Source organism: Somniosus microcephalus, chromosome 30, assembly GCF_052327205.1.
Source record: "Somniosus microcephalus isolate GS21.2 chromosome 30, FLI_Smic_1.0, whole genome shotgun sequence".
In the NCBI taxonomy this organism is placed as follows: Eukaryota; Metazoa; Chordata; class Chondrichthyes; order Squaliformes; family Somniosidae; genus Somniosus; species Somniosus microcephalus.
This window is the reverse complement of record NC_141016.1, coordinates 19,220,104-19,238,699: the sequence shown is the minus strand read 5'-3', so window position 1 is coordinate 19,238,699 and position 18,596 is coordinate 19,220,104. Positions and strand designations below refer to the sequence as shown.

The window sequence follows — 18,596 nt, the reverse complement described above, 5'->3', positions numbered from 1 at the left end:
TGAGTTAAGCGCGCAGTGCAAAACGCGCTATTAAAAACTTCGGGATGGTGACCCGCTACGCGGCCCACACACACCAGTCCCGACTCTCAGGTAAAGATTCCGGCTAGTAACTTCTAGCTGGATCTAATACAGTAGGGGGGAAAAACTCATAATTAAAGATGCGTTACATATAAAATACTAAATAATCAAAAGTTGCAGCAAGATTTTTTTTCCCCAGAGTCCCAGGATACATGTGAATAAAAAAATAAAGCAGCAGTATTACTTTTCTAGCAAGTTTTCAAGCACCAGTAGTTCTTACAACAGCCCCCGTTGAAACCCCAATTAAAGAGCACCGTACTGACTGTAGTGCAGATATAGATTCAGCCAACGATATCGCAAATTTTTATTAAAAATGGCGCCAATAAAATCAATGACAAAACATTTTGTAGCGGCATGGATCGCTCGATTGTGACATCTTTGATTTGAAACCGTATAAATGGCTTGAAAGATACTTCACTAGTTGATAATTCAGCAGCAATTAAAGACAAAATTCCCGATGCGTTAAGTTTCCCACGGCAGTGATAGGTGGTTCTCAACGTGATCCACCTGCCTCTTAATTCAGCTGCAGATTAATGCAATGGGTGGGAAGCAAAAACCTTATTTGGAAGCAGGTGAAAGAAAAACGCCCTCAACTTTACCTAATTGTTGTGATCGTTAAATCTCTGGGTAAAAAGCCTGTATAAAATCATATTAAAAATATGCGTGTTTCCATTGTATACTGAAAATCTGAGAAAGGTAACCAACAAATGGAAGTGGGAAATTAAATTCCGATTCAATATTTAACACCAGTAGAAAAACAAATACGTACCAGTGGGTCTGGCAAAATAAACCCATACTCTTTGGAAACATGAAATTCATTCAGATTTATGTAATTTGTGTCTCTTGCCTCCTTTTCTTCTTTCTCCATTGGTTGTTTGGAAGTACTGATATTTCTGGAGTGGAAAATACTTATCCACCAATGTTGGAATATTCCAAATTGCAAGTCTTGTTTGCAAATCGTATTTTAACCACAGGCAGAGGCTGTCAGCACAAAGATGGTGCAAAAAGACCTAACAAAGTGGGCCGAACGTTGGACTTTGCTCCAGGCCTAGGTTGGTTTGGACAGCCTTCTGAATGGCCAATGTGCATCTCATTTCATTGGCAATCTCGAAGCCTTCTGAAATGACTGGCTGAAATGTAAAATTCAGCCAGTGCTTCAGGGGCGGTATCAGGGACAGCCAAATGATGTTTACTCTTTCAGGAGATAGAGTAAATCAAACGGTTCACAAGATAAGAAAATGGAGATAAAGTTCAATTGCATCTAACAGAAGGCAAACAAGGTACATGCCTGTTGGTTACTTGCATTTGTCTACAGCATTAAATAGATGGGACCATATTTTCCTCTGTCTGTTAATTTTCAGGAAAAAAGCCAGACATAAACAAACAGATGAGTATGACTGGTAAGTGAGCAGTGACTCACTTTCTATCACTGGTCTTGCTTCTTTGCAAAAATGTCAATATGAAAATGAGTAATAGAAATATTTGGTTTAAAGGATAATAGGGCAGATGTTATCACAGGTTCAGTCTGCTGGGATACAATGGCTCACCTTTCCTGAAGCAATCACCTTGAGACAGTAAAACCTCTTCCCCCTTGTGAGGAAAGAACAACCCACTCCACAAGACGCCATGAATGGTCAACCTCTTTTGGCACCGGGAAAGTTGATAATCGCAGCAGACATATTTGTTCTCTTAGATTGTATTGAGCATTAAAAAAAAGGTTTCTGGTAGATGTGATTTGTGACACAACAGCATTTTTGTGTTGCTGATAATGGCCCCGAAATTTGCTGTCACGATGACGGCGAACAGACAGCGTTCGCCGTCATTTCACCTTTGAAACTGACGGCAGCTTCAAGGCTTAGCGCACGCGCAGTCTAACGCCAAAATCCTGAAGCTGCGGCCTGTCATTCACTTCTCCTCCACAAGGCTGCGCTGTGGAAACCGCAATTACAGGCCAACGCTATTTTGCACATGTTCACTTACTTGGCAACTATATTTTACAGGTTACTGCATAATGCGACAGTGTGATCTCTCCCCTCCCCATAATAAACACCAAACAGCCAAGTGTAATAATTAAACAGAAATAATTTTTTGTATGAACAGCAAATGCATACAAAGATACAAACCGACTGCAAGAACCACCCTTACCTTGCGCATTGTTTGTTTTCAGGATCTGTACAACATGTTCTGGAGATTAAGAGGTTGTACTTAGTGAAGACTCTCAGCTGTTTCCTTGTATTGAACGTCGCAGTCTACTATTGTTTCACAGTCTTAAAGGAAGGCGACACTTTTGTGGTCCAGATTTCCTATCGTGGCGCCTTTTTCACACTGTCCCCTTTTTTTCCCCAAAAATAGCTTCAATAATGATTGTACACTGGTGTCTGTGGACTGTATTGGTTAAGTTTTATTAGGGACTGTTACTAAGAGCAAAAGCAATTGGAAAGCTTAAAGTATTATAAATTCTGCCATTTATGAGAGTAGTAGATCCACGCCAGTTAAAATATGTATATATAAAGTTAAAATAAAACTCAGCTGAAGATTTAACTAGCAAAAGTTTCAAACTCAGCAGATAACATCTTGTCCACTTCCAATTTATTTTTTAGTTAAGCTTTTATATACGTTTCTTCAAAATGTGCTAGATGTGATTGGCAATGTGCTCACGTTAGATCACGAATTATAAGACTGCACGCAATAATGTGTCTTTCAAGACATTTTACTAGCAGATGCACATTTCCAAACTCAGTAATAGAATTTTTTTTAAACTGCAAAATTACATTTCCTGTTACAATGTGCCTTGCTCTTTGAATCAGCATGGACTGCAGTCTGTAGGAGTTAGCACCTTCAGGACAGGAGGGGGGGAAATGGAGAAGAAAAATGAATTCATGTAAAGTACTAGTTATACAGCACAGAAAGAGGCCCTTCGGCCCATCATGTCCGCGCCGGCCATCAAGCCCTGTCTATTCTAATCCCATTTTCCAGCACTTGGTCTGTAGCCTTGTATGCTATGGAATTTCAAGTGCTCATCTAAATGCTTCTTGAATGTTGTGAGGGTTCCTGCCTCTACCACCCTTTCAGGCAGTGAGTTCCAGATTCCAACCACCCTCTGGGTGAAAAAGGTTTTCCTCAAATCCCCTCTAAACCTCCTGCCCCTTATCTTGAAACTATGCCCCCTGGTTATTGACCCCTCTACTAAGGGGAAAAGTTCCTTTCTATCTACCCTATCTATGCCCCTCATAATTTTGTACACCTCAATCAGGTCCCCCCTCAGCCTTCTCTGCTCTAAGGAATACAACCCCAGCCTGTCCAGTCTCTCTTCATAGCTGAAGCGCTCCAGCCCAGGTAACATCCTGGTGAATCTCCTCTGCACCCTCTCAAATGCAATCACATCCCTCCTATAGTGTGGTGACCAGAACTGCACACAGTATTTGGGGGAAGTTCTCTGAGTTAGCACACTACTTTCACTTCCGAGATCTCAATTTGAATCCAGTACAGAGAAAAATAAGATGAAAGCTACCTCTTTCTGGTCCGCAAAAGCCCTGTGCAATTAGTTTAGTCACCACCCATCTGATGAGGAATGTGAGCCTGCTGTACAAAACTGTCCTCAATTTGAAAGGCTATGAGGTTGGATGTGTGGGAAATAGGAATTTAGCTACAACATTCTGAGTCTGACTGTAACTTGATTCATCTACATTACAATTATCCAACTAGCCTCAATTGTGAAGGTAATCTTGCTCCCAATCCCAGCCTATTTGATTTCAACCTTCCAGAAAAGCGACCCTATTTTTCTATTACAGTATCGATACACTTCTTAAATGAATCCAGTGTCCTGGATTCCATTATCCTTAGTGGCAGCCCATTTCTGCTATCTCTCCAATAATTCCATGGGTACTCTTGGATTGGCCCCCTCTTGTCTGGTTACATTTAGAAACATAGAAGATAGGAGCAGGAGTAGGCCATTCGGCCCTTCGAGCCTGCTCCGCCATTCAATGAGATCATGGCTGATCATCCAAATTCAGTACCCTGTCCCTGCCTTCTCCCCCTATCCCTTGATCCCTTTAGCCTTAAGAAATATATCCAACTCTTTCTTGAATATATTTAATGAACTGGCCTCCACCGCCCTCTGTAGCAGAGAATTCCACAGGTTCACCACTCTCTGGGTGAAGAAATTCCTCCTCATTTCAGTCCTAAATGGCTTACCCCTTATCCTTAGACTATGACCCCTGGTTCTGGACTCCCCGGCCATCAGAAACATCCTTCCTGCATCTAGTCTGTCCAGGCCTGACAGAATTTTATAGGTTTCGATGAGATCCCCTCTCAATCTTCTAAACTCCAGTGAGTATAAGCCCAATCGACACAATCTCTCCTCATACGTCATTCCTGCCATCCCAGGTATCAGCCTGGTGAATCTTCGCTGCACTCCTTCCATGGCAAGAACGTCCTTCCTCAGGTAAGGCGACCAAAACTGCACACAATACTCAAGGTGCGGTCTCACCAAGGCCCTGTACAACTGTAGCAAGACATCCTTGTTCCTGTACTCGAACCCTCTTGCTACGAAGGCCAACATACCATTTGCCTTCTTAACCGCCTGCTGCACCTGCATGCTTACCTTCAGCGACTGGTGCACAAGAACACCCAGGTCTCTTTGCACTTTCCCTTCTCCCAATCTATTGCCATTCAAATAATAATCTGCCTTCCTGTTTTTGCCACCAAAGTGGATAACCTCACATTTATCCACATTATAGTGCATTTGCCATGTTTCTGCCCAATCACCCAACCTGTCTAAATCGTATTGGAGTTTCACGACATCCTCCTCACAGCTTACCCTCCCACCCAGCTTTGTGTCGTCTGCAAATTTGGAGATATTACATCCAATTCTAGTGTATTTATCACACTTTTGTGGACTGGTAATTGTGGAACCATTTTTTTGTATTGTCACAGTTCCTACCTCGCAGTTAGCTTTATTTTGTTGCCCCCGTGTCTATCTTGACTTTTCAACCAACATGCAGACAACCTTAACACCATAAAATTTGATAAACAAGTTAATGTTCAAACAGCTTTTGTGCCTCAGTAATCATTCTTACACATTGATATTTTGCAACTGTAGTTGGGAGAAATACATTGTAATTTCTTGGTTTCCTTTGCAGTCTTTCCGATCTTAATCTTGAGCTCTTAGCCTCAGTACTAACAGATTTCCTGTGACTTTGCTTATAATACTTCAGAGGATCCACTGTTTTATAGGAACATTCAATGCAGGACATCTGAATTCCACGCTGCAAAGGTATTATTAACTGCTCCACAAATTTCTTCCCCATTTTAATTTTTTCAGTTCCATCAGCCTCTTATACCCCAGTCCCTAGCCACTGTGCAGCATGCTTCCTGTTGTGCCATCCTTGACCTAGCTACCAGAAGGTGCACGAGAGTCGTCTTGGAGATGGGTCTTACCTCAACTGTCGTCAGCCAACTGACAATAGTCAAGACCCTGGGCCATTTTCCCTCAGTTTTCTAACTTCAGCCAAGTAGCCAAGAGTGTAAAGCAGCCATGGCCTGCTTTATACTCGTGCAAGTTTTTCACTAAAATTAGGGAGTTTCAGGTCTGAAGTAGGAGCACATTTTCCGTGAGGAGCTTCTACAATCAGACTTTCATTATAGAATACCAATTGGAAGACACAATCATTATCCAGCCGGGTGAATCAGCGGACTAGTTACAGCGAAGCAGTGGCACAAGTTGCTTGCCTGTCTTCTCAGCTGCAAGATGTCTGAAATGGAAGGAAAAGGACAAAATTGTGGGGTGGAGGATAAAACAAGTCAAGTGTGGTAAAGGTGACAGTTCTGGTCCCTCTTATTAAAAAATGATCAACACACACATTTAAAAAAAAAAAATTCAGATCGGATTAAATGAATACTTCAACTTAGAAAAAGAATCATCTTTATTTCATTATTGCTCTTTATACAGATTAAATAAAAGCCCTTTGTAATCCACAGGCGCATAATATCTTTACATCTTTTAAGAAAAAACAGTATTTTTGAAAAATGTAAAACACTACTTATTTTTAAACACAAAGTGCAAATATTCAAGGGACGAAGAGAGAGTTTGGTTACATATAGAGCGATGGATACCTGGGAGTGAATTGTGCAGCTTCAATCAGTTGGTGGCTTCGGCCAATTTAAGTAACCCCCACCAACAAAGCTTTAATCTGTTTATATAGGTTCTCTAAAACTCTACTGGGTTACCACTTTCATTTACATAGTACATATGATGTTTTGCTGTGAAATCTATAAATAGATAGTAAGAACACCCAGCCAGCTGCTGGCTGGCAGCATTCTGTGTTTCACACCAAAGGTCATTGGTGTGATCACCTGGCTCACGGTAAGGTATCATTGCCACAAAAGCAAAGAACACGTGCCTGGGAGTGTGCTTCAATATTGTGATGCATTTATGTGAAATTCAAATTATTTTATAATTTGGGACATGAACCCCAAGACAAAGACCTTTGACAATGCACTCCTCCAGCCAAATTCCAGTAAATGTTTCAATTACTCATTTAAAACTCATGTTCAAGTTAGTCTTTTTATCAGCATAATGGAATAAAGAATGTTGTTCATCTGTCACTTGGATAAGAGCATAGTAATTAGCAGCAGGAGTTGGCCACACGGCCTCTCGAGCCTGCTCCGCCATTCAATAAGATCATGGCTGATCTTCGACCTCAACTCCACTTTCCCGCTCGTTCCCTGCATTCCTTGATTCCCCTAGAGGCCAAAAATCTATCTCAGCCTTGAATATACTCAATGGTTCAGCATCCACAGCCCTTTAGGGTAGAGAATTCCAAAGATTCACAACCCTCTGAGTGAAGAAATTCCTCCTCATCTCAGTCTTAAAAGGCCGGCCCCTTATCCTGAGACTGTGCCCTCTAGTTCTAGACTCTCCAGCCAGGGGAAACAATTTCTCAGCATCTAACCTGTCAAACCCCCTCAGAATCTTACATGTTTCAATGAGATCACATCTCATTCTTCGAAACTCCAGAGCGTATAGGCCTAATCTACTCATTTCTCATAGGAAAATCCCCCCATCCCAGGAATCAATCTAGTTATTTCAGGGAAAGTCATGTTCTCAAGTCCAGAGTATGTTGAAGCCACCCTAATGACAGAATGTTATGCCCAAATTTATTCCTGGAGTCTACTATCGCCTCCTGAATGAACTTAGAGGGCTGGATTTTTCCAGGTCCCACCTGCACGGTGAGGGGGGACCCGGAAGATGCCGGGAAACCTGGAAGTTCGGGTTTCCCAGCACGCTGTGGAGTTTTAACATCAGGGGCTTGACAGGCTGGCTTCCAGTCGTGCGGGGAACTCAGAGAAGGAGGCCGCAGGACAAGGGAAGTGCTGGGCCTGGCGGGGGTGGCGGGGAGGGGTGGTTCCTGACCCCGGGAAGCTGAGCCATGATCCCAGAGGTGGGGAGTATTCCAGGACCGGGGGTGGGGGGGGGGGGGGGGGGGAGGGTTTCATTCTGGGCGTGGTCCAAACCCCAACCCTGGGGAGGGCCAGGCTGATGGTGGGAGAGCTTGGGGGGCCAGGAGGAAGCACACTTGCTCCTCCCGGCCCACAAGCATTGCCCCCTGAGGCTGAGGCCACCTCGTTGCAGCCACTGGGAATCCTGAGCCGCGGCCCACCCCCCCCCCACCCCATCCGCCTGCAGTAAAACCTGCAAAGCAGGCTAAAGTCAAGGCCTCAGGCCTCATATGTAAATTGCAACCTGCCTCTTGGCAGCCAATTGGCAGCCTGCCCTCCCAGAGCGAAAGATGAAAGTGGACGGGTTGGGGTCAAGGTTCACTTTCAACTTTCACTTCCCCCCCCCACCAATGCCTCCAACCCACCAGTTCTTACCTCTGAAAATTCTGGCCCCAGTTTCAGAATCATAGATTTGAAAGCATTACTGACTGCTTCACTATTAGGATTGCAGCGTTTTATTTTGGGAGGCCAATTCGGTTTTTGTTTTTGAAACATGGCAGAAAAAGGTTTTACATGGCTCAGGGTTGCAATGCCATCAGCCAAGAACATTTTAATGAAAAACAAAGTATTCCTACTGGATTTTAATAACAATCCTGTATATAACAACATCCCAAATCAAAGGAGCGCGCAAACCTGGTTTGTTTTTTTGTTGTACATTACAAGGCTATTTGCTTTACAGAATATGTTACATAACAAATCAAGATAACTTGAATCAGAAATGCCAATCAAAAAGGTGCAGTATATCATAAGCAAACTTCAGTTAACACGTTGTAAAAGTAATTCCCAGCAGATGTCTCACATGCCATGTGTCCAGGGTACGTACATTATTTAACAGGAAATGTACAACCTTTATCAAGTACTGTACCCATCAGACATGCTGGGCAGAAACACTTTTTGGTTACCTATGCTATTGATGCTACCTTTGAATAAATTCTGCTCTGTTACAAACAGCATCTGGCGTACAGCACAATATACAGGAGCTCAGCAAGAGAAATAGAGAAACTTTACAGTACCAGATGCAAGTAACGTGTACTGTACAGTATGAGATTTCCATTAACATTTCATTTTAAAAAAAAATGGATATTAAAATAAACATTCAACACCGCAGCAAAAATGTGTGTGCCAAGTGGCTTAAAGTACTTCGTCTGCATACGGAGGCTACTTGTCCCAACAAGCTTCTCCCGAGTTGCCAGTGATACCAAGGAGCAACTTTTCAGCAGCCAATTGAACACACGAGGCAATGTTGTACCACATGGTGGTCAGATATAGGCTCACACTTAAAATTCACTGCATGATATGCACCCAGTGGCGAAGGTTTTTTAAAAAAAAAACTCAAGTCAAAATCAACTTCGACCAGCCTTCGATACCTCCTTGCTGCAAATTACAAGGCAGCACTGGCCAAGGTTGGCAGCCTCCCATCTCATTTGCAGAGTGTCAGCAAGGGACCCAAGAAAAAGCTGTGTTGAGATGTGGAAACAAACCATAAAATAAAAAGTGGCAAGATAGTGTCACATTTGGGGCCTCGGAAACAGTGTTTAAATTTCATACACTCACTTTAAAATAGGCACATATTTTAAGAAGTTGCAAGGAACACAGCAGAAGATCTTTTACACTTGATGGATTGACAAGACAAATTATTCCCGTTCTGGTCTGTTGCAGGCATGAGGGCTTCTGAATGGGTAACCAACAGAGAAAGACTTCTTCACCAAAGTGAGAACACAATATGGAGGCTATTGCACCTTCTGTTGAAAATCTCAATGACAGAATCTTCCACTGGGCAAAAAAAGCTCAGAGTAATGGAACACACTGCTTGCTATATTGTATTGCAATCTTCAAAATAGTAAAATAAATTAGACGTCAGTAGTAATAATTCCCCTCCATACTATTGTGCATCATGTATCCAAGGACTAGTAACCGTAGGCGAGCTTTCAGTATGTTGAAACAGCAGGATTTCTTCTAAGTAAAGCAAACATTACAATCATTTCAGGCAATTATTATTTTTTTAAAAACGTGTAGGAGGTATTCAGTTGCAAATTCCTTTGAAGATTGGTAATGGCAGACAAGGCTTTCTTGGGGAAAAATGAAGCATATGTACAATACAGAAGCTTTGCATTAACTTTAGTATGGCTCAATCAGTAAAGTCCGTTGACACTCTGGGAGGCGGGGGCAAGATTGCAAATGAGCATACATAATAAAACTGTCTGCACCGAGTCCTGTACAGTGTCAAGTGTAATAATAATCTATACCCTTTGGGGCGTAGGAACAGGTCTTGAAGGTACAGGACGTGGTGGTGGTGGCCTGGAAGGAAATAAAAACATTTTTAGGAGAACAAAAATAAATTCATCATTATGCTCAAATAAATTCTTATAATTTCAATTAAATTACAGGGTAGTTCAGGTCATTAACTTAACGTTAAACCCAGTGATTATAAGCTTGAAGTCCTGTACTGCCCGACAGTTAAACATACGGGTTGCATTTAGAACAGGAAAAAAATAAGTCAATTGATGGATACTACCCTCATGGCTAACAATGGAGAGTTATGGTTGGTCACGAAGGTGAGGCCCATGGGCTGCATCCCCCAAACTTCTGGCTGAAAGCTGCTGCCATTTCAGTTTTTGCATAGCTCACGCTTTGCTTGAGAGCTGCCAAACACAGATGTGGATGTTTGAAGGGAAGTAATGGGACCTTTGGAAAACAAAATAACAAAACTCCCACAGACGCTCCATGTGAGGTCTTAGAATAGAGAACATAGGAGGTTTGCCAGGAGCAACAGGGATCACGTGATGGTCAGCTGAATGTCCCCAACCTGAGAATCAAGATCACATGAAAGAAAACTGGAGATTGGTCCTGAATTTCTAAACTCAATGATAAGTGTAACCCAGCAGTGTCCAAGCGTAGCATTTTGGACCAACTCCCTCTTCGTGGAAGCCAGAGATCTTGGGTTTAGATCCCAGTTGAGCCTTTTATATTTTTAGATTTTCACTCAGCTATTTCTCTCACAGTCAGTGCCAAAGACTATTCCTGTAAGCAAACTCCCACTCCTACAAACCAGATTGTGGCTTTATAAGCACAAAATGTCTGATAATGTAACAATGTCTGTGGTCAAAGGGAAACTCTTGTATTAGCTTTCTGGAACTGACCTGAGCCCTCTCGAGTCTGAAGAATAAACAGTCTATCAGATCAAGAGACTTAAGCTATAAACTACAAACCTGGTTTATTAAAAGTAACAAATATTGGCAAAATCAATGCAACTGATCTCACTTGATTGCAGAACGTTTTAACGTGTATACACAAAAATAAATCAAAAGTGCCAATCAAAAATACTAAACCTAGTCCAGCATCCATAACATGACGAGCATCCGTAACATAAAACTTAAGTAAGAAATAACTTGCATTGATACAAACCTTTCACGTTCTCGGGACATCCGAAAGCACCCTGTAAAGTGCCGGAGTTCTCTCCGGCGTCCTTGCCAATTTTTAGCCCTCATCACTAAAACAGATTCTCCGTTATCGTTTATCTCATTGCTATTTCTGGAATCTTGCTGCGCTTAAAAATTGGCTGATGTGTTTCATAGCAATAACTACACTTCAAAATGACTTCATTTGGCTGTAAAGTGCTTTGGGATGTCCGGTGGTCGTGAAAGGTGCTATATAAATGCAAGTTCATTCCTCTCAACCTATCAGGGCCAACCAATATCATTATAACAATACGCAGTTGTTTCTTCTGTCGACCTGTTTTTTTCTCACAATGCAATTTCTAGCCACCCATTCAGATTGTGGATCCACTTCCGCCCAAAGGCCTTCGGCCTACTAGAACATATATTGGGAACGTGGCAGAATTCCCAAGCATCGTAGGACCAGTCGGAACCAAGAGTTGTGTCCACATAAACAGCAGAAAAGTGAAAGTTTTCCTTTACAGGAAAAGAGCAGGAAAATAGGATTAGCATAGCTCACTCCAGTGGAACAAGCTAGCAACTGCACAGGAACAAGGGACCAAATGGCCTACTTCTGTACTTGCTAAGATTCTAAGTAGAATTACTGATCCCAGTGAACTTCAAAAATAATACAAGTTACCCTCCAGTTTGCCGGAATCTATGGCCTAATGAACCTGGGCTTAGCGGCAGGGAGAGCGGAAACCAAGATTGGAAATTGGTGAGCAAACAGAGTAATCGTCAACTATGATCATGTGCAATTGGGAACAAACATACCTTGATGGTGATTGCTGTGGTGGTCTAACTACATATGTTGGCACTGTGGTTCTTGACGTCTGAACGACCTGATTTTTAAAAAAAAGGTTCATCATTTGGAGATACATTACTCGAAACAGCAGTATTTGTACAGAAACAGTTTCAAGAGATAGCATGCCTTTGTCAGTATTATGTGCCAAACATGGATAAAAGGCAAGTGTGCACAACAACATTGTGGGTTGTTCACTGCCATTTTTATCCCTTTTAAACATTACTCAGTTATGTGAAACTGAGTCTAAGAAAATTCTCCAGCATCAATGTTATAAGTGAAGGGTTCCTCTGTATTTCCACTCTCTGGAGTTAACTTGGATGAGTCTTAGAAAGCTCCAGTATTTAAAAAAGATACAAGGGGAAAAATTCGCTAACGACCATTTTGGGTGGCTAACATTGCCTGGGCGCTAAATTTAGCGTCCAGCGAAAAATAGCACCGCCAAACGTTAAATTCAGTTTTAGCACCCCAAGAGGGAGGTGGAGCACTAATTCCAAGCGCTCCACTTCCTTCTTAGAGCGCTAACCCCGAATATGCAGCACTACGCACTGGGCCACGTAGCGCTGCCACATGGAAGGGCTCTTCCCCTCATTAAAGGGGAGGGCCCAAGCCCACCACTCTGAGGGGGCCCTACCTGGACCACCGGGGAGCGGGGTGCCGTGCCAGCGGCCCGACCCACAAGAGGAGGACTGGGCTGCTGGATCGCAGCACGGACCCCGCGTTCAAAGACGCAACGGGCCGCGACAAGTAAGTCGGCAGATTTGTTTCTTCCCCGCCCGCCACCTCCCCTTTACTTAGCGGCCCGCGAGCCTCCTGCCGCTCCGTTCCCACCCACTGAATCGGTCGCGGTCATTCGCCCGGCACAGATTCAGGGGGCTCGGGCCAATTTTGCAGGCGGGGCGAAAATGGGACGTTGCGCATGGTGATGCCGTCGTCATCGCCTGCGCAGCAGAGCGGGGCGCTACCGGTTACCGCCACCGCTAAACTCCCGCTGAATTTAGCGGGTGTCGTTAGCGGTGCCGCGCCCGGGCGAAAAGTCATTTGCACCCCATTAGTGCCCCCCTAACGAGAGGTGCAACTACACCAATTTCTAGCCCACAATCTTTTTTAATTTGCATTTTTCTATGCTCAAGGTGGCAGATAGCTGAGGTGCAAAATGCTGAAGGTTTCCTCCCTCACTGTTTATACTCATTGTTGGGGGCCAAGCACTGCCTGTTCAGATACAGCATGGTCAGGTCCACAGTAAAGGTTTCCTGATCTGCCTTAGCTCCAAACTCAAGAAAACATCCACTACTGGTCTCGGGTAGACATGTTCCATGTGCCAGCCTTCTAGACTCTCTGAATGGGATTGTCAGTTTAGTCTGAGATTGGGGGTAGTTTTTGTGCTGTGCACTTAAGCTCCTGAGAAATGGGTTGCGATGGCCACCTCTCATTTGACAGGCATCAGCGAGACTGGCCTTTTAACACCTCAACCAGAGGTGGATTCAACCTACTGTCCCAGAGCTGAAGGGGCAGTTACCTGCCACCTGGCCTCCTAGAATGTTTTTCTACAACATTCTCTCCTAGCCTTTCTCTCCTAAGAAGAATCTCGTTCTGCGGCGTACTTGTGCGTATCCTGGCGATTCGCCGGCGTAGAATTTGCTGGAGACTTGTGTAATGGCGCAACTATATCATGCAGCACAAAGAGGAAATTGTGACTAAAGTGACTTACCCCTTTACTTACGTCATGCCATAATTTCAGGGACTTGTACTTGACTCTGCCGTTACCCTCGCCGAAACAGTGCAAAGTTAATCATATCTCCGTCGCCCCCCGCCCCCCCCCCCTAAAATCAAAGACAAATCGCAAATTTCCTGAATGAAGGTACTTTTATCACCGCTGCCACTTAAGACTAAATTAATGTTGCTGGTGCACCCTTGGCGACCTGAAAGTGGTGCGATTTATAGATTCGAAGGATCCATCAACAGTTCAATTTACTTCCACCCCTCCGCCCCCCCCCCCCCCCCACCAGTAAAACTGCAGGAAATTACTTTGGCTACTTGCTGGGAGATTTACAGCAATTTTATTACTTTGGCACATTAAATCAGCATTTTATTATTGTGTTGTGATTTAATGAATGCAGCTAACATGTGACCTGTGGCTATAACATTTTAAACCAGGCAAAACGTTAGCCAGCTTTAGAAATATTACTCCACCCACCCACCCGAAAATATCATTGTCTTGTTTGCTATACACTTCGTTTTTGTCGCATTGCAGTTTAATATAATATAAATAAGCTCAAACAATTTTTGTCAAAGTGAAAACAAGTTTGTTTTATACAATGACAATGGAACTAAAGGGATTGTCGGTCGATTGAAACAAAGTAGGTTTTCCTTTAAACTGACGGCTCTGTTCATTTCAGCTGTGGCTCAGTGGGCAGCACACTCGCCTCTGAGTCAGAAGGTTGTGGGTTCAAGTCCCACTCCAGAGACTCGAGCACATAAAGCTAGGCTGACAGTCCAGTGCAGTGCTGAGGGAGTGCTGCGCTGTCGGAGGTGCCGTCTTTCGGATGAGACCTTAAACTACTGCTCTCTCAGGTGGACGTAAAATATCCCGCGGCACTATTTTGAAGAAGAGCAGGGGAGTTATTCCCTGGTGTTCTGGCCAATATTTATCCATCAACCAACATAACAAAAACAGATTATCTGGTCATTATCACATTGCTGTTTGAGGGAGCTTGCTGAACGCAAATTGGCTGCCGCATTTCCCACACTACAACAGTGACTACACTTAAAAAAGTACTTCATTGGCTGTAAATCGCTTTGAGACATCATGGTCATGAAAAGCGCTATATAAATGCAAATCTTTCTTATTGCCTAGTGAACCAGATGGGAGACACCACTCAGCCAGCCAGTCTATTATTAGAACTAAATTATAACCCTGAACAGACACTCAATACATTCTTAATAACACAACTGCACATTGCGACCACTTTACATCGGAGGTTCACTTTGATTTCCATTATTTCTTTGGAAACATGCTGCAGCGAGTCAGAATGCTGAGTGAAAATGTGCACAAAGCTTTTCTGCAATTTATATGCTGCTGAAGCAGTAAATAAGTCACTGGTGAAAAATCGACTTTGTCATTGTATAAAACAAACTTGTTTTCACTTTGACAAAAATTGTTTGAGCTTATTTATATTGTTTTATTTAATTGTAACGCGGCAAAAATGGAGTATACAGCAAACAAGGCAATTATTTTATTGGGTGAGCTGGAGGAGTAATATTTCGTAAACTGCATCGTAACATAGAAACATAGAAGATAGGAGCAGGAGTAGGCCATTCGGCCCTTCGAGCCTGCTCCGCCATTCAATGAGATCATGGATGATCATCCAAATTCAGTACCCTGTCCCTGCCTTCTCCCCATATCCCCTGATCCCTTTAGCCTTAAGAAATATATCCAACTCTTTCTTGAATATATTTAATGAACTGGCCTCCACCGCCCTCTGTGGCAGAGAATTCCACAGGTTCACCACTCTTTGGGTGAAGAAATTCCTCCTCATTTCAGTCCTAAATGTCCTACCCCTTATCCTTAGACTATGACCCCTGGTTCTGGACTCCCCTACCATCGGGAACATCCTTCCAGCATCTAGTCTGTCCAGGCCTGACAGAATTTTATAGGTTTCGATGAGATCCCCTCTCAATCTTCTAAACTCCAGTGAGTATAAACCCAATCGACACAATCTCTCCTCATACGTCATTCCTGCCATCCCAGGTATCAGCCTGGTGAATCTTCGTTGCACTCCTTCCATGGCAAGTACGTCCTTCCTCAGATAAAGCAACCAAAACTGCACACAATACTCAAGGTGCGGTCTCACCAAGGCCCTGTACAACTGCAGCAAGACATCCTTGTTTCTGTACTCGAACCCTCTTGCTACAAAGGCCAACATACCATTTGCCTTCTTAACTGCCTGCTGCACCTGCATGCTTACCTTCAGCGACTGGTGCACAAGAACACCCAGGTCTCTTTGCACTTCCCCTTCTCCCAATCTATTGCCATTCAAATAATAATCTGCCTTCCTGTTTTTGCCACTAAAGTGGATAACCTCACATTTATCCACATTATAGTGCATTTGCCATGTTTCTGCCCAATCACCTAACCTGTCCAAATGTACTGGAGTTTCATGACATCCTCCTCACAGCATACCCTCCCACCCAGCTTTGTGTCGTCTGCAAATTTGGAGATATTACATCCAATTCCCTCGTCCAGATCATTAATATATAATGTGAACAGCTGGGGTCCTAGGACCGATCCTTGCGGTACCCCACTAGTCACTGCCTGCCACTCGGAAAACGACACATTTAATCCAACTCTTTGCTTTCTGTCCGCCAACCAGTTCTCTATCCAAGTCAATACCTTGCCCCCAATCCCATGTGCCTTAATTTTGCACGCTAATCTCTTATGCGGGACCTTATCGAAAGCCTTCTGAAAGTCCAAATACACCACATCCACTGGTTCTCCCTTATCTATTTTACCAGTTACATCCTCAAAAAATTCCAGTAGATTAGTCAAGCATGATTTACCTTTTGTAAATCCATGTTGACTTTGTCCGATCCTGTCACTGCTTTCCAAGTGCTCTGCTATTACATCTTTTATAATGGACTCTAGCATTTTCCCCACTACCGATGTCAGGCTTAGAAATTGGGTGAGTAGCGCCACCTGTTAGCGCCTAAAGAGGCAGTCAGTGGCTGTAGCGCCACTGGCTGCGTCTCCGGCGATATTCAGTAGGGGCGCTAATGGTGGCGTTAGGCATTTGTCATCGGTGTGCGCAGCGCCCCATTCGTGCCCCGTTCGTGATATTTAGTAGCGAACGCCGCAGTTGCGCCGCTCGCTACCCGCGCCCGGTTCATGGGGCCTTACTGTGCCGGCAGCGGCGCAAGTTAAGGTGGAGGTGCGGGGCGGCCGCTTTTTCGGCGGCCGCCTGCCAGCACCTCCGTCCCCGGCCTCCTAACCCCCCCCCCGCAGCATTGCCGGCTGTTTCCCGAGAGCCCGGCACTTCTCCTTGGTGCCGGGCTCATTTGCCGGCACTCGCGATCGGGGTTCGCGCTGTTGCAGGCACCTCCCCCTTAACAGTGGGTGGAAGGCCTGCAGTGCCGCAGCGGGCCGTGCCGCAGCATGTGGCGCTGCGGCACGTTGCGCTGCGATAATCAGTTTCAGCACCCTAAGAGGGACGTGGAGCACCTCGAGCCTTGCCCCGTCTCCCTCGAGGGGCACTGAAACTGAATTTCTAGCGATCGGTATCACTCCGATCGCTGCGCTAAAACCTGTGCTCAGGCGACTTTTGCGCCACTTTGGCGCCCCAACCCAATTTCTAGGCCTAAAATTCCCCGCTTTTTCTCTGCCACCTTTTTTGAATAGTGGGGTAACATTAGCTACCCTCCAATCCGTGGGTACTGTTCCAGAGTCTATTGACTTCTGGAAGATGACCAGCAATGCATCTACTATTTCTAGGGCCACTTCCTTAAGTACCCTGGGATGTAGATTATCAGGCCCTGGGGATTTATCAGCCTTCAGTCCCATCAATTTTCCTAACACCATTTCCCTACAAATACTGATTTCTTTCAGTTCCACCCTTTCATCAGACCCTATGTTCCCTGGTATTTCTGGGAGGTTATTTGTGCCCTCCTTTGTGAAGACAGAACCAAAATATGTATTTAGTTGGTCTGCCATTTCTTTGTTCCCCATTATAAATTCCCCCGATTCTGACTGCAAGGGACCTACGCTTGACTTCACCAATCTTTTTCTCTTCACATATCTATAAAAGCTTTTACAGTCAGTTTTTATGTGCCCTGAAAGCTTACTCTCATATTCTGTTTTCCCTTTCTTAATTAATCCCTTTGTCCTCCTTTGTTGAATCCTAAACTGCTCCCAATCCTCAGGATTATTGCTTTTTCTGGCCAATTTGTATGTCCTCTCCTTGGATCTTATGCTATCCCTAATTTCCCTTGTTAGCCACGGTTGAGTCAACTTTTTTGTTTTATTTTTATGCCAAACTGGGATGAACAAATTCTGTAGTTCATCCATTCGGTCTTTGAATGTTTGCCATTGCCTATCCACCGTCAACCCTTTGAGTGCCATTCCCCAATCAATCCTACCCAACTCGCTCCTCAGACCATCGTAGTTTCCTTTATTTAAATTGAGGACCCTAGTTTCTGAGTCATCTACTACATTCTCCATCTTAATGAAGAATTCGATCATATTATGATCGCTCCGACCCAAGGGGCCTCGTACAACAAGATTGCTAATTAATCCTTTCTCGTTACATAATACCCAGTCTAAGATGGCCTGATCTCTGGTTGGTTCCTCGACATATTGGTCCAGGAATCCATCCCATAAACACTCCAGGAATTCCTCTCCACAGTATTGTTACTAATTTGGTTAGCCCAATCTATATGTAGATTAAAGTCACCCATGATGACTGCTGTGCCCTTATTGCACGCTTCTTTAATTTCCCTTTTAATGCCGTCCCCAACCTCCGCCTTACTGTTTGGAGGTCTATATACCACTCCCACTAATGTTTTTTTCCCCCCTTAGTATTTCTCAATTCTACCCATACAGATTCCACATCATCAGAGCTAATATCCTTCATTACAATTGTGTTAATCCCTTCTTTAACCAGTAATGCTACCCCACCTCCCTTTCCTTTTTGCCTATCTTTCCTGAATATCGAATACCCCTGGATGTTGAGTTCCCAGTCTTGGCCACCCTTGAGCCACGTTTCCGTAATCCCAACCAAATCATATTC

The 18,596-nt window shown here is 44.0% G+C and overlaps 2 protein-coding genes across 4 annotated transcripts in view; both read right to left on the bottom strand.

Moving 5' to 3' along the window:
- Positions 1-1,101, bottom strand: part of ido1 (indoleamine 2,3-dioxygenase 1) — a 38,486-nt gene extending 37,385 nt beyond the window's left edge. The window contains exon 1 of the mRNA XM_085971180.1: positions 848-1,101. Within this exon, the coding sequence (XP_085827306.1) occupies positions 848-946 (99 nt within the window). The 5' untranslated portion in view covers positions 947-1,101. The remainder of the gene's footprint in view (positions 1-847) is intronic.
- A 4,883-nt stretch (positions 1,102-5,984) lies between these two features.
- Positions 5,985-18,596, bottom strand: part of LOC147097984 (disintegrin and metalloproteinase domain-containing protein 9-like) — a 141,373-nt gene continuing 128,761 nt past the window's right edge. For all 3 annotated transcript variants that reach the window (XM_085971177.1, XM_085971178.1, XM_085971179.1), the window contains 2 exons: positions 11,787-11,854; positions 5,985-9,876 (listed from right to left, as the gene is read on the bottom strand). In XM_085971177.1, coding sequence (XP_085827303.1) covers positions 9,819-9,876; positions 11,787-11,854 — 126 coding nt within the window. In that variant the 3' untranslated portion in view covers positions 5,985-9,818. The remainder of the gene's footprint in view (positions 9,877-11,786; positions 11,855-18,596) is intronic.